The sequence below is a fragment of the Colobus angolensis genome, unplaced genomic scaffold (assembly GCF_000951035.1).
Source record: "Colobus angolensis palliatus isolate OR3802 unplaced genomic scaffold, Cang.pa_1.0 Scaffold90, whole genome shotgun sequence".
Lineage (NCBI taxonomy): Eukaryota > Metazoa > Chordata > Mammalia > Primates > Cercopithecidae > Colobus > Colobus angolensis.
Genome location: NW_012122932.1, coordinates 9,241,918 through 9,258,380, shown reverse-complemented (window position 1 = coordinate 9,258,380; position 16,463 = coordinate 9,241,918). Strand labels below are relative to the sequence as shown.

General features: G+C 47.7%; 1 protein-coding gene across 1 annotated transcript in view; it reads right to left on the bottom strand.

The window, feature by feature from the left end:
• The window catches only part of LARP1 (La ribonucleoprotein domain family, member 1), a 102,601-nt gene that overhangs the window by 17,711 nt on the left and 68,427 nt on the right, over positions 1-16,463 (bottom strand). Inside the window, exons 2-8 of the mRNA XM_011931650.1 lie at positions 7,113-7,174; positions 6,789-6,854; positions 4,757-4,931; positions 3,820-3,948; positions 3,543-3,743; positions 3,281-3,443; positions 1,886-2,030 (exon numbers count right to left, since the gene is read on the bottom strand). Of these exons, the coding sequence (XP_011787040.1) occupies positions 1,886-2,030; positions 3,281-3,443; positions 3,543-3,743; positions 3,820-3,948; positions 4,757-4,931; positions 6,789-6,854; positions 7,113-7,174 (941 nt within the window). The remainder of the gene's footprint in view (positions 1-1,885; positions 2,031-3,280; positions 3,444-3,542; positions 3,744-3,819; positions 3,949-4,756; positions 4,932-6,788; positions 6,855-7,112; positions 7,175-16,463) is intronic.

The following is a 16,463-nucleotide window of genomic DNA, read 5'->3' as shown; positions in this document are numbered from 1 at the left end:
AATAGAAAATACCAGAAAAGACCGGGCGCAGTAGCTCCTGCCTGTAATCCCAGCACTTTGCGAGGCCGAGGTGGGTGGATCACCGGAGGTCAGTAGTTCGAGACCTGGCCAACATGGTGAAACCCCATCTCTACGAGAAATACAAAATAAGTTGGGCGTGGTGGTGCATGCTTGTAATACCAGCTACTTGGAAGGTTGAGGCAGGAGAACTGCTTAAACCCGGGAGGTGGAGGTTGCAGTGAGCTGAGACTGTGCCACTGCACTCTAGCCTGGGCAACAACAGTGAAACTCCGTGAAAGAAAGAAAGAGAAAGGAAGAGAGAAAGAAAGAGAGAGAGAAAGAGAGGAAGACAGAGAGAGGAAGGAAGGAAGGAGGGAAGGAGGGAAGGAGGGAGGGAAGGAAGGAAGGAAGGAAGGAAGGAAGGAAGGAAGGAAGGAAGGAAGGAAGGAAGGAAGGAAGGAAGGAAGGAAGAAAATACCAGAATAACCCCATAATGTATTTTATCTCACCAAAAAAACAAAAAAATCATCTAGAAAGAATGACCAACCAAGTAGCAACAAAGCACCCCTATAACCCAGACTGGTATCTAAATACCATTTCCCAAAAGCAAGGAACTAGAACTCCTTTTAAAAGTGGCCAATTGCAGATCTGGAGCAGGAAATGTGGAGGGTCCCACTGACCAAAGATGGGACAATTTGATCCAATCCATTAACTGCAATGGACCGAAATAAATATGGCTAACAAAGGGAGGAAGATCCAACATTAATCTGCCCTTCCTGTACAAACTATACCTCTTGGTAACTGAACAGCTGAGGCAAAGTTACTTCTTGAAGAGGTATCTCACCTAATAAATGAAGACCAACTGATATAATTAGTATATTATCATTTTGCAATCCTAAGGGCACTCCTGGCAGCTTATATCACAAGAGACAATCAAATGAAATGTTATGTGCCACCTGAGAGAAAATATATCATTATGATAAAGTATTCTTGACAAGGAGGGCAAAAAACTTCAAAATGTGAATCTCATCAGGCCTCTAGATCACCAATTTACAAAACACTTGGAGTACAGATGAACACGTTAAAATGACACCCCTGTGCCCTGTGGAAAATTCTACAGGATGTACAACTTAGTCTATTCAAATAATAAACAGCAAAGAAAAAGAAAAATAGAGGCACGAGGACACTTAGTAAGACAATACACAGGTCTTGTTTGTTTTTTGTAGAGACAGGGTCCTGCTATGTTACCCAGGCTGATCTTGAACTCCTGGGCTCATATGACCCTCCCCTTGGCCTCCCCAAGTGCTGGCATCATTAGGTGTGAGCCACTGCACCCAGCCTATAGGTCTTATTTGGATTCTAATTCTCACAAACTATATATAAAACATACATACATACACACATATATATATAGCCAATTGGGGTGAATTGGAACTGACTAAATATTTGATGATATTAAGGAACTGTTAGTATTTTTAGGTATAATGATATCGTGGCTATTTTCTTTTAACAAGTCTATTTTTTAGAAATCTATACTGAAATATTTGTGAACAAAATGCCAGGTTTTCTAGGATTTTCTTCAATGTAGTATGTGAGAATAAACAGATGAGGGTACAGATGGAATAAGATTAGCCATAAACTGATACTTGCTGAAGCTGATGATGGGCTCATTATACTACTCTACTTTTGTAAGTGTCTGACATTTTCCATAATGAGCGAGAGAGAGAGGAAGGAAGGAGGGAGAGGAGGAGACTAGCCAAGCCTTGAGACTTCAGCAGAAGTCATCAGATCATGACTCTTTCAGGGCTTTCTACCTTGGCCCAAACTCCAGCTCCCTAAGGACCTTTCTTTCCCCTGCATCCCAGTTCCAGGGAGGAAGACATACCGCAAAGATGAGTGAAATGTCAGTGGTAAGGGCCTGCACTCGGTGGAAGGAAGCAATAAGGGTGATGGGTAGGAAACCATCAGCATCCATTTTCCTTCGCAGGAAGAAGTCTCGCTCTAAATTGTCCACGCTGAAGTAGTATTCACTAAGTGGAGGGAAGAAGTAGTTATCACCAAGGGATTGCTGCATCAGTTTTATGAGTATGCCTTCCTTCTTCTGCTACACATCCCAGCAATCTCACACAGCCTCTGACCTAGCCCATCGCTACCCTATATACCAACAGTATTGAGGGCCGAAAAGAAATGACGTGATCCCTTCATGGCACCCTACCTTGCTTGGGTCAAATCACTCCCTCTGCCCTAAGCCCCTTGGCATGCCTGTCAAACTCCTCATCCTCCTTTAAATTCCAGTCCAAATATTGTTGGTCACTTTCTCTTCTGCTCCTAAAACACTTACTAACACTCTATTACAACCATTTATTTTCTTCCATGACTTCCTTACTGGACTGAGAGACAATGTGTCGGAGTGGTTAAGAACAAAGGTTCTATAATAGGACAGAAAAGGATTTAAATCTGTGCTTTGTTACTTACTAGCTGTGAGATTCTGTGCAAATCACTGGGCCAGTATGCTTGTCTATAAATTGGGGCTGGCCGGGCGCGGTGGCTCAAGCCTGTAATCCCAGCACTTTGGGAGGCCAAGACGGGCGGACCACGAGGTCAGGAGATCGAGACCACCCTGGCTAATACGGTGAAACCCCGTCTCTACTAAAAATACAAAAAAAAACTAGCCAGGCGAGGTGGCGGGCGCCTGTCGTCCCAGCTACTCGGGAGGCTGAGGCAGGAGAATGGCCTAAACCCGGGAGACCGAGCTTGCAGTGAGCTGAGATCCGGCCACTGCACTCCAGTCCAGGCGACAGAGCGAGACTCCGCCTCAAAAAAAAAAAATAATAATAATAATAATAATAAATAAATAAATTGGGGCTAAAAGACTCAGCTCACAGGAATTCAACAGATAAGAATTGCAGGACTAAGACAATGCCTCTAAAACACTTAACATTGAGGCTGGCCGATAGTAACGATCCAATAAATGTTCGTGAGTATTCTGTCAATGTTGTCATTACAAATGGAAGCACAGAATGGGGTAGATTCTAAATATTTTCCTTCCTTTTTGTAATGGTGTAGTTTCTAATTTTCTTAAGGTAAATGTTGTACTACTTCCGTAATAAACAATGAGAATGTGGTATCACTTCTGTAATAAACAATGAGAAAAGCTATCTTTTCAGCCTGAGCCTGAAACTGCTGTTAAGCTCCAGAAGGGCCTGCCCAGCTACTACACTCTAGCAACCCCTAACCTCTCACTCATTTCTCCAGGGTAAGAAGGCTTCCGCACACTCACATCTGGCGCTTGATGTAGTCTTTGAGCAGTTCCTGATCCACGCTGTAAAGCTCAGTGCTGCTGACATTGTCAAAGTAGTAGGTGATGTTGTTCATGTACTTGGGTGTACGAGGCCCCTCCACACCATCAAACTTTCGGTAGCCAAACTGGTAGTCAAAATGGGCTATGGGGGAAATGGGTGCCATGAGGGAGAGGAGATTCCTGCCCACCACCCCCGCTGCACACCCTTGGACATCCCGGAGCCCAAAGGGGCCTCACGTACTTCGAGTGCCACCCCGGCCGCGTCCCCGGCCGCGACCACGCCCCCGTCCACGGCCACGGAAGGAAGCCCGCGCCCCACCAGCCCCATCACTCTTCACACTCGATGTCTCATCCTGGTCGTGCCAGGCAGGCTCCGGTTTGATCTCTGGTTGCCAGGCTGGGGTGGGGGGGGCCACAGGCACGTAGGTGGCAGACTCAGACCCTATGGGGAGAGGGGTACCAGGTCAGGCCTGAGGGTGTCTCCCAAGTCCAGGCCCTCCATAGTGGGTAGTGCATACCTTTGATATCTCCACGATTGGCAGGTATGTGTCTAGGTTCCGGCGGGCGAGTGGGGCGTGAAGCCAGTTTCTCTCTGGGTGCTTCAGGCTTCATGTCTATTTGTAACGGAACCCACTTGTGTTTGTTTCCTGGGAGACAGCATGGGCACATGAGAAAAGCTTGAGGGAGAGGCCACTCCTAGCCAGCTCTACCCACTCCTCCTCTTCTGCCCTGTACTTGGGCCCAAATCACAATCTGGTTACCTTGGGCAGATCCCTTTCCCACACATTAGCCCTCTTTTTCATCTCTAAAATAAGCTGGTCAGTGGCCCTCAGTGTGTTAGAGACTCCTCGTTAACTCCTAAGATCAGTGTCTCCATGGCCACAGAATCCCCTTCAGGAGTCAGACACATGGCAGCCCAGAATGAAGACCATGCTTTCCAGACTCCCTCTAGACAGGTGCCAAAACACTGCCTATGAGAGTTAAGCTGAAATAACCAACTCCAGGTTGAGTCCCTAAAAGGAAAGGGGCCATCCTTCCCTCTTCCTTTCCTCCTAGCTAGAAGGAGAAGGAAATAGGAAGCCATCAGTGATCATATGAAGAGCCAGTGCACCACAGCAAGCTGAAGGGATTTAGGAATTGTCATACCAGGCCTGGCATATTTACAGCAAGCTGTTACATCAAAGAAAGTTTTATCTTGTTTAAACCATGGTTACTCTAGATCAGCATTAGAGAAGTCAAAATTTCAGCAGGTTTCTTGAAAACTCTTGTGTTTGAGAGGAGGGACTGATTAATGACAGATGGTTGAAGACTGCTGTCTCACCAGCCTACATCCATCAGTTCCCCTCTGACTTTTCAGAGGGGGTACCTAAAACTCCTCCAGCAGTCTCCTGGAGTCCTAACATTTCACAGTTCTACCCTGCCACCTTCTCCCAAGTTCTGCTCCCAGGCACTCACCTTTCTTCTTCTGTCCGCCTCGCTGGCAATCCTCATCTCCATTCTTTTCCTCCCCTGATTCGTCCGATTTGGTTTTTGGACTCTCCTTACTATCACTCCCTTCTCCTTTCTCCTGTTCCTTCATGTCCTTCTTGGGTGGCAGTTTACGGGCAGGCTGAGGCTTGTGGGACTGTGGCTACAGCAGGAAGTAAAGTAACAGGGAGGTGAGTGTGAGTGCCTCATGGTATAGGAAGGAAGGCACTCCCTGTCACTACAAAGGCAGGCAGGAGCCACAGCATGCAATGGCAGGCTGGACAGGATGTATTCTAAGGTCATTTTCACACCTGAGATGGTTTCACCGGGAAGCATGGTCAAATAGGCCAGAAAGTGGAAAGGCAACTTATCTCTCCAGCTTCCAAGTCTAAGTGACAGAGACAACCTTCAGGACAGCAGTGCTGAGGCTCACGGGGGCAAAATTATTCCCTGCAACAGGGCCATGTTGTCTAGGTCGTCTGTGGGAAGGAAGAGATGCCCTCTGGCCTATCAACAACAACTCTGTCTGTGAAGTAAAAGCGGCCACAGCCAGTGAGTAAAGACTCTAAGCCACTGGCCCAGAACAAAAGTGCTGGGAAGAAGAGAACTGACTAGGAGTCCTCTCTTTGCTAGGGCCCAAGAGAATTTTATAAGCTTCCCCAAGACATGTGGTCTGGAGGTTGGTGCTTGGCCTAACTCTCCTGCTGCACTCAGAAAACCCAAGCGTAGTGATGGAGAACACAGGCTGGGGAATAATACAATACACCTGACTTCCAATCCCCACTTGGCCATCAAGGGCTAGTAATTAACCTCTGCAAGTCTCAGCAGCTTCATCTGTAGAATGGGAATTATAAAAGGACCTATCTCAGAGTCACTGTGAGGGTTAGATGAGATGACGAACAGGCAATTCAGGCGACCCTTGAATAAAATGGCTTTGAACTGTGTGGGTCCACTTATATGCAGGACTTTTAAAAACCAAATGCAGATCAAAAATACGTATTAGCAGGATGTGAAACCTGCATACACAGAAGGCCAACTTTTCATATATGTAGGTCCTGCAGGGCCAACTGCAGGACTTGAGTATGCAAAGATTTTGGTATACACAGGGGTCCCGGAACCAACACCTGCCACCAGCTCCACCATGTATAACAAAGGAAAACTGTACTTGGCAGTCTCTGACACAAAGTAAAGGTTCAAATGATGACAGTTCTTAGCTATTTCAATGTTACTCAGATTGTATTAACGACTCCATTTAGAAAACTGAGAGGCTGGTGGACTGGGCACTGTGGCTTTACGCCTGTAATCCCAGCACTTTGGGAAGCCGAGGCGGGCAGATCACCTGAGGTCAGGAGTTCAAGACCAGCCTAGCCAACATGGTGAAACCCCGTCTCTAAAAAATACAAAAATTAGCCAGGCATGACGGTAGGTGCCTGTAATCCCAGCTACTCGGGAGGCTGAGGCAGGAGAACTGCTTGAACCTGGGAGGTGGAGGCTGCAGTGAGCTAAGATCATACCATTGCACTCAAGCCTGGTGACTGAGCGAGACTCCATCTCAAAAAAAAAAAAAAAAGAAAAGAAAAGAAAAGAAAACTGAGAGGCCAGGAGGCATGGTGGCTCATACCTACAATCCCAGCACTTTGGGAGGTTGAGGCAGGCAGATCACTTGAGGTCAGGAGTTCAATACCAGCCTGGCCAACATGGTGAAACCTTGTCTCTGCTAAAAATACAAAATTAGCCAGTCGTGGTGGTGAGTGCCTGTAATCACAGCTACTTGGGAGGCTGAGGCAGGAGAATCACTTGAACCCAGGAGGTAGAAGTTGCAGTGAGCTGAGACTGCGCCACTGCACTCCAACCTGGGCAAAAAGAGTGAAACTCTGTCGGAGCGGCGGGGGGTGGGGGGAGAAAAAAAAAAAAAAGAAAACTGAGAAAGGTTAGAGCTAAGGCTCTCTGGAAGCTTGAGGAGCTAAATGTGTGTATGTCAACAGAGTTCAAACCTGTCTATCCTTCCACAAAGACTCACCTGAACACTCTTGTGGGCTATCTCTCCAGGTGTGGGCCAGTTGATTGCATCTCCAAAGTCACCAACCTGCAGGGAACATATACTATGAGGGCCCCAAGAATGACCCTGCCTTTGCTATTCAGCCCCCGACCCAAGCTTCACCAAGAGATCAGAGGCCACATCAGTCTGTTCACCAGGACCACTCACAATGGATACCCAGAAGGAGCTCCCCTGCAATTCACAGATAATCCAGAACTTGTTGGCAGTCCAGGAGCATTCACTAGAACAGGAAAGAGGCCTCCACCTCCAGAAAATCCCCCTGGGTTGCCCACTCTGATTCCTTACCTTGCTGCCTTTGCGCTGTTTAGGAACAGCTGCCCTCACCACTTTGGCTGGAGCAGAGTGTTCTACGGGAACAAGAAGGGAGAGTTAGTAATGCAAAGCCTATGTGATGGGGCTACTACTAGCTCCTCACCCTCATCACCGTCCCCACTCCACCAAGCAACCTGCAAGTTCCCAAAAGAGAAAGACACAGTAGAGACGGGAAAGACATATGTGCAAACACCAATAACAATTTTACCAGCCCATTCCTAAAGAAGTCATAGAAAGCAAGATCATGCAAAGAGCCAGGAACCAGCAGCCAGCAGCCAAAACCCTAGGAGTCCAGATTCAGGCGGGAGGCCCTTAGAGAGAATAGTTCTTTAACAGAAACTGAGGCCTGGAGAAAGAAGTCCACGTCACCAAAGTCAGCACTATAATTCAGGGTTCCTGAATCATGGCAGATGTCTGAAAGATCATTTCTGGCCCTAATATTCTAGAAGTCTGATGGGAGCAGACCAGGACTAGTGATCACTGGGAAGGCAAAGTAAAAACCCTAAGTGAGCCATCAAGAAATCTAGGGACCACACCAGGGCCAGTTGGTCAGGAATGATTTTTGTCTCCTCAGTTTCCAACGAAAAAGTGTACTCCCACTTGACTCAACAGTCCTACCTCTAAGAATTTATCCTAATGATACAAATTAGACAAGAGTTACATACAGAGATGTCCTACTAAAATATTATCTATAACTGCAAAAAATGGAAAACAACCTATATACCCCAAAATAGGGGACTGACTAAAGTTCATCCATTTTTAGAAAAGTCATTAAAAAGACAATGATCTCTACTAATATAAAAAGACGGACACAATAAATGAAAACTTTGTTTGTGGCCAGGTGCGGTGGCTCATGCCTGTAATCCCACCACTTCGGGGGAGCCAAAGCAGGTGGATCACCTGAGGTCAGGAGTTCGAGACCAGCCTGGCCAACATGGCGAACCCCTGTCTCTACTCTATTAAAAATACAAAAAATTAGCTGAGCGTGGTGTTGGGCACCTGTAATCCCAGCTACTTGGGAGGCTGAGGCAGGAGAATCACTTGAACCCGGGAGGCGGGGGTTGCAGTGAGCCGAGATCACACCATTGCACTCCAGCCTGGGCGACGGAGCAAGACTGTCTCAAAAAAAAAAAAAAAAAAAAAGTTTGTTTTAAGACAAGAGTCTCACTCTGTCGCCCAGGCTGGAGTGCACTGGTGCCATCTCTGCTCAGTACAACCTCTACCTCCGAGGTTCAAGCGATTCTCCTGTCTCAGCCTCCCAAGTAGCTGGGACTACAAGTGCACACCACCATGCCCGGTTCATTTTTGTCTTTTTAGTAGAGATGGGTTTCACCATGTTGGCCAGGCCAGTCTCAAATGCCTGAGCTCAAGTAACCTGCCTGCCTCAGCCTCCCAAAGTGCTGGGATTACAGGCGTGAGCCACCACGCCTGGCTGAGGTTTTTTAGAAATTCTTCTTGTAAAACAAAAATGTGCACATGCACACACATACAGTACAAACTCTAGAAGGACATGTAAGAACTACCAGGAACTAAATATAACATTTACAGGGACTTCAGTTTTTCAACAAAGACAGACATGGGCTTCCACCCCCTACCAGAGCCACTACCCCTTCAAGATATCCCACGTGCCTTCGAGAGCTGGAGCTGTGGAATCCAGCCAACAGCATCCCACACCCCTAGTGCAGGGCAATGGTGAACAAGAAAATCTCAATCCCAAGAGGATACAGATCTTAGGCCCAAGGGGCCATTCTGCACCCATACTCCTACAACTTCTGGGTTAGCCTGGATGAGCCTAATACCATCTAGTCCCCTGATAAAATCTTTGTCTGCTTCAAACCAGGACCAGGTTCATGTATACCTGCACTATGACTGGTAATCACTTCTCCCAGTACCCAGCAACACTGTGTGCATGCTACCAGGAGAGCGGGCCAAAGGGCCTGTGTACCACCACCACCAACTTCACTAACAGGATGTTACAAAGAGGAATCAGGTGCAGAGGGCAAGGTATTCCTGAAGACTTTTCCTTAAAAAGGTGAGGCAAAGTCAGATCATTGTTTGATCACAAAAGGAGATGGTAAAGTATAGAAAGTTCAGCCTCCAATCAACGTTTCAAGAGCCCTCCTGCCATGAAAAGACCTCACCAATTCCCTACTCTGCCACCAATCCCAAGCTGATGAGAATACAGTCTGAGTATATACATAAATATTCTTAAATTAGTCCTGTGTGAGTTTGTTGAAAAAGGTCCATCCCCAGATTCCTCTGTCCTGAAAACCCATGGTGCCATTCTTTCTCTGCTCCCAGGTGGGGCTTCAGGTTGCCCCTGACAAGTAGAAAAAAGCCCCCAGAAAGGCAGAAAAATCCACTGGGGAGCAAGAGCCACTTCTGCCTTTAAAATCTAAATTTCACAGATTTGTTAAAATCCTATTGGGCTTCAAGGAAACCCAGAAGGGTTCAGATGAGCTGCTGTCAGGCCCTGCAAGAGACCAGAAAGAAGACTAGGCTTTCTGATGACTTCAATTATCCATCTCAGCCACCAACCCTCACCAGGTAACCCACTAGAGCAGGTGTGCACACACAGAATATACAGGTTCAGCCGGGCCTGGCATCTGTAATGGCTGCCAATGCAAACCAATCCTTTGCACAGGCACCAATCCCCATGTCTAGCACCATCCCAATCAAATCAGGGGATAATTCTCCTTCTAACCCTGCATTCTGAAACCTGCATGCCTGCTGCCACTGACCCAACGCCCAGTCAGGAAACACCATTCATTTGGTCAAGAAAACAGTTATAGCTGGGCACGGTGGCTCATGCCTGTAATCCCAGCACTTTGGGAGGCCGAGGTGGGCGGATCACCTGAGGTCGGGAGTTCAAGGCCAGCCTGAGCAACACGGAGAAACCCCCGTCTCTACTAAAATTACAAAATTAGCCAGGTGTGATGGCACATGCCTGTAATTCCAGCTACTTGGGAGGCTGAGGTGGAAGAATCGCTTGAACCCAGGAGGGAGGAGGTTTTGGTGAGCAGAGACTGCACCACTGCACTCCAGCCTGGGCAACATGAGTGAAATTCCGTCTCAAAAAAAAAAAGAAGAAGAAGAAAACAATTATAGAATGGCAGGACCATAGTTCCAATCCACTCAATTTGTAGATAGGGAACTGAGGCCAGAAAAAGGGAAGGGACTTCCTCAAGACTAGCTGCAAAGCTGAAAAGCTATAAATCTTGACTCCCTTGCCAAAGCTCCTCCACAGCTCACCAGAAATTCCATGAAGCCCAGTGGTTTCCATGTGTCTACTGGTGAGGCACGGGTAAAAAAACCTTCTTAGTGTAATCTAAGAGCACTTCCCTGGTTTTTCTGAGTAAACAGTTACTGATGACTGGGCCCGGCAGCTTATCCACCCACAGGTCTCTGAGGCCCAGACTGTAGGAGGGAGGATGGCACACAGAGTCCCTAGGAGGGTCTTCTTCCTCAACTAAGGCAAACCAGAGCCTAAAGAGTATCTGGAAGAGAAGGAAAACCACCTTCTGTCCCAAAGGACTATAGCCAGGAGTCAGTACTAATTCTGGTAATTCTAGTTCCAGGGGGTCCAGGGGCTTCTTAAATATACACATGCCTTTGTTAAAAATGAAGCATAGTGGCCGGGTGCAGTGGCCCACGACTGTAATCCCAGCACTTTGGGAGGCCGAGGCTGGCAGATTATCTGAGGTCAGGAGTTTCAGACTGGCCTGGCCAACATGGTGAAACGCTACCTGTAACTAAAAATACAAAAAATTAGCCGGGGTGGTGGCATGCACCTGTATTCCCAGCTAATCAGGAGGCTGAGCCAGGAGAATCGCTTGAACCCGGGAGGCGGAGGTTGCAGTGAGCTGAGATTGCACCACTGCACTCCAGCTTGGGTGACAAGAGCGAAACTCCATCTCAAAAAAAAAAAATAAAATAAAAGTGAAGAATACCAAAATTGCTACGTGCAAGAAGCAATCTGATGTGGTGGTCGTGAGGACACTAGAGGGCTTTTCTGGCAACTATCTGCATGGCAAACCTACTATTTTCACTTGGATTACTTAAGGTTATTTTGAGTGTAAAGCAGGGAGCTAAAGCTACTACTGCTAATGAAGGATGAAGAGTAATGAGGGGTAGAAGGTGGGTGCTAAGGAATGGCAGGGCAGAGAGAAATTACTAACTGGGATGGTTGGAGTAGGGATGGCGGCTCCTCTGTAAAGTGGAGTGCTTGATGACCACATGACCTTGACTATCTAACCCCGAGATTCTTTGAGCCTCTATTTTCAAGTGTGTCTAACACCCCCTCATTCAAAGACCACCTAGGAAAGTCAGAGGGCCCCATTAAGCACATGGACTTTGCTATGGGATGGACTTAGGGTGGAGTCCCTACCTACTCTGTTCCTCACAGGGTCCCTCTGAACTTCACCTTCCTCTGTAAAATTGAAGTCATAGTTACATGGCTGCTGGAACAGTTAAATGAACAGCACATAGTAAGAGTACCTAGCACACAACAAATGCCCAACAGATGCTAATACTACAATTCACAAAGGAAGCTTACTATTTCCAAGCAATCACCACCCTCACTCTGAGATAGAGATGGGGATGGCAGGGAGATACACCAAATCATCTCTCAAAATGAAAGAATCAGAACGTATGGGAAACATTTCTCTTGGGGATCAACTGGTTCAATTCATCCAGTCCAGACTGCAAATGAGGCCACCCCCCTCACCTGGCTCTTCTGAGTGGTAATCCATGCCCACTGGGTGGGGACACCGCACCACCACATTGCCCTCCAGAGACAGGAGGCACCTGGGCCCCAGGGCAAGTTTCCCCAGGAAAGGAAGCTTCCGAACTTTGTAGTTTAAAATGGGGAAAGAAAGATGGGGGAATTTAACCACAGGTCCCCCAGGGGTGCTTTGACATAAAGCCCTGCTTTGTTAGGGAGGAAGGAAGAACATGGAGAAGGCTGAGAGAGTTCCCTTTCAGTTTAAATTTAGTCATTCCACTTTTTACTCAGTATAGAAAAGGAAAACAGCCCAGGCTCAAGGAGTCTCTCTCAGTTTACTAAACCCGTAACTCTGGCCAGTATACAGTCAGGTAAAAAGATTTAAAGGTATTTTCACTACTGTCTTGTTCTCAAAAGATCCTAAGGCTGCTGAACTTTTGAAACAAAAGCTACCCAGAGGTTCCAGATGTGAAGGTCTGAGGAGCAAGAACTTGGTTCAACCAACAGGTAGAAAGCACATGGGTGATTCAAACTCATAGGTCAGAGTAAAAAAAGCTGGTAAGAGGCAGGAAGAAGCTAGAATTAAAACTGAGGGACCGGTGCGTGAAAGGTGAAAAAAGGCAGAGCCATCCAAAGAAAGCATTCAGTACCCAGAGTGGGTGACTAGAAGGACTACCAGATTTCAGGCCTGAGCACCGCCAGGAAAATTAAGAAGACCAAATGCTTATTTGGGGACTAGTATCATCTCTTGGAGATTGGCATCTGAAAAGGTTGAGTTTACCAGAGAGCTAAGAACTACTACCTTGAGGAACAAGGTCATCTGTTGGGTTTAGGGGCTGTGTTACATTCACACTCACCCATCTGCTACCCATACACCTGGCCATTAGGTCGACCTCCTTGGGGGAGACCTCCCAGACTTCAAGTGTGGTGAAGTACCCTGCTATGTGCTCCCACGGTACTGTAAATGTTAACTGGTTGGTTACTTATCTGCCCGTTCCCTGAGAGTAGGGACCACAGGGCTGCTTTCACAGCACTAACCCAGTGTCTAGCTCAGGGCCTGGCAACGCAGCAGATACCAATGAATGGTGACTTCACACCAGAAGAGGCTTTGCTTGTCAAGTGCTAATTCCTGAGGTTACAGCCTCAACCCTTAGCCTTCAGCTGGGGCCCTCCCAAGTACAGAGAAACTGCTAGTGTCCTAGAAACTGCTGGCTCCCAGAGGAATGCAGGCCCTAGCCCAGCTTTGACTCACAGGCAACCCAACTGCCTGATATCAGTGCTGCGCCTCAGTCCAGAATGCAACACTCACCAGTTGTATAACCCCTGGGAGCATTAGCTACCATTCTACCCCAGCATCACCCTCCTTACTAATATTGGGTCTACAGGTGTGAGGACAGAAAGACAGACCTCAACCACTTAGATTTCTCACCAAAGCACAAGAAATGCTAGCAGCCAATCATAGATGCACAATTAATGACAAATGTAAACAATATGTAGTGAGCATTTACTAGACACCACACACTGTTCTAAATTCTTGGCATGGATTCTCTTAATCTTGATCATGCTGAATTAGTTTCTTTCACTGGTCCCATTTTAAAATGAGGAACCCAAGACACATGGTGGAAAGGTTATTTGCCAAGATAACAGCCAGCAAAGAGCGGAACAGGATTTGGAGTCAAGCAGTCCGACTCTAAAACCTGTGCTCTTAACCACTAAAAGGAGGTGGAAGAGAAGCTAAGGGGTATAAGTTACCACCTTATTGTAGCCAACAGGACAGTTTCTCAACAGCAGGGATGCCCGGGCATCATTCTACATACTGGAGAAAACCAAAGCCTGTTGCAGGGAAGCCTAAGCTAACAGCTGGGCAAGTGGCACTTCAGTGGTTGGAAGTGCCTAGTTTCCCTACCCAGAGAGGCAAGAGAAACCACCACCAAGCACACCTAGCTTGAGTCTAACTCCAGAACTCTGGCACTAGCAGCCCTATGAGGAAAGAGACATTCCTTCCAGACCCACCTCCCAGTTCCTCCCAGTTCTCCCAGAGGCTGCTCAGGGGGATCCAGCTGACATGGATTCTGCCCCTCCCTCAGCCCCCAGATATGAGGAAGGCCACCACTATCTCCCTGAGCCTGTGTCCAGGGACCCTGACTGTGGAAGGCAGCAATACCATCTGGAGGGTGAGGCAGGCAGGAAAGAGTGCCTGGGTTATACTACCCACCTGTACCTGTCCCTCCCAGGCCAGCCTGGGGGCAGATTATCTGAAAAGCCTGGCTACTTTCAGCTGTCACTCATCCTGGGGATAGGGTGGAGTCATAGAAGGGAGCCTGGAGACCCACAGGCCTTTCCTCCTATGCTGACTGATCCCAGTACCCCTCAAGCAGGAACATTCTTCTATCGAGTAAAGAGAATGCCATGTTAGCCCTCCTCACCTTGGTCACCAGCTGCTGCTGTCGGTACCATCTCTCAGAGGCCTCTCTGCCCAGTCCTCCCACCCAAATTTCCCCTAGACCTGCAGATGAAATACAGGAGGGGCCGGAAGGGCATTCTTAGGGAGAGGAGTGGGCAGAGAAAGGGAAGGAGAGAAATGTTCAGGTCAGACCATCTTGAGTTCCCGCTGAAAGGAAGCTGCAGGCCACCAGTCAGCTCAGGAGCTGCTGGCCTGGGAGGAGGGGCAAAGGTGGGCCAGGCTCCAGTCACATGATGCTGGCCAGCCTGGCCCAGCCCAGGCCCAGCCCCAGCTGACTATCTTTAGCCTGTGGTGACCCAGGTGGCCCAGTGCTCCCACTCTCCCTGCCCAGACATGGACCCAGCCACCCTCGGGTGGCTGTGGCCACTCCCACTGCTGGTACGAGTCCCTGAAATCCTGGTCCAAAGCTGATCAATAATCAACACAGCTGAAATATATCAGTGGCCACTAAAGCTCCTGGCCTCCATGTGCCAGCTCTCTAACCCAGCCTTTTCTAACGAGCACATTTGGTTCTAGTTAGAAGAGTAATAAAAATCACCTTTTACTGCATACTGACTAGGTACCAAAAACTGATCTAAGTTGCTGTCTATGTATGATTTCACTTAATCATCTCAAAAAGACACAATTACTCCAGTTGTCCAGAAAATGACACTGAAGGAAGGGACTCACCCAAGGTCACAATGTTGAAGAGCAAGATGACTGATTCCTCAGGCCTAGTCACAGATCTCAATATAAATTCTCCTCAGGAAGCTTCCTGACTGCCCAATGTAAAGTGCTACAAAACCAGCAACTCTGGATCAAGTTCTAATTCAGTCTACAATTTAAGGTCTTCAGGGCACTCACTGCAGCCTGAAATGGTTGCCTCTGTGTGTATCTCAACTCCACTAGACTACAATCAATTACCGAGCGCTCACTACAGAGGTGTCCAATCTTTTTGCCTTCCCTGAGCCACAATGGAAGAATCATTATCTTGGACCACATGTAAAACACACTAACACTAATGACAGCTGATGGGCCTAAAGAACAAAAATTGCAAGAAAATCTCAATGTTTTAAGAAAGTACAAATTTGTGTCAAGATGCATTCAAAGCCGTCCTTTGGACAAGCTTGCCTTACTATGTCTTTGCATGGTGCCAAAGTTTTTTATATGCAGTAGCTCATTTATTTTTTATTTATTTTTTTTTTTTGAGAAGGAGTCTTGCTCTATCACCCAGGCTGGAGTGTAGTGGCACCATCTCGGCTCACTGCAAGCTCCCGCTCACTGCAAGCTCCGCCTCCCGGGTTCACGCCAGTCTCCTGCCTCAGCCTCCCCAGTAGCTGGGACTACAGGTGTGTGCCACCACACTCGGCTAATTTTTTTGTATTTTTAGTAGAGACAGGGTTTCACCACGTTAGCCAGGATGGTCTTGATCTCCTGATCTCGTGATCCACCTGCCTCAGCCTCCCAAAGTGCTGGGATTACAGGTGTGAGCCTGGAAGGTAAGTATGATGATGACTCCCAGTTAAACAAATAAGCTATGCATAACCAGTTTGTGGGGCTCCCATGGGCTCTCCTAGGCCCTGGACTTCAGATGCCAATCCTCTCAGGCAGGTTGCCAGGCACGCACAACTCCATGCACACCTGACTCCATTACCCTGATGTGGGAGGCTGCCAACCTCAGAGGCTTTCTTCCTGTCCTTGGTGGTCAACCACCACGTCAGGTAACACTAACTCATTTTTTGATTTTTTGAGATGGAGTCTCACTCTGTCACCCAGGCTGGAGTGCAGTGGGGTGGCACAATCTAGGCTCACTGCCACCTCCACCTCCCAGGTTCAAGCGATTCTACTGCCTCAGCTTCCCCAGTAGCTGGGACTACAGGCGCGAGCCACCACGCCTGGCTAACTTTTTGTATTTTTAGTAGAGACGAGGTTTCACCATGTTGGCCAGGCTGGTCTTGAACTCCTGACCTCAAGTGATCCACCCACCTGAGCCTCCCAAGGTACTGGGATTACAGATATGAGCCACCGCGCCCGGCCCACAAACTCATTTTTATTGTCCTTCCAATCTCAGGGTATCCTTTATTGGAAGAGGCTTCTGAATCCCCAAAAAATTACTTTGGATTATTCCCATTATTGGAGTGGAGAGGCTGATCCCAGA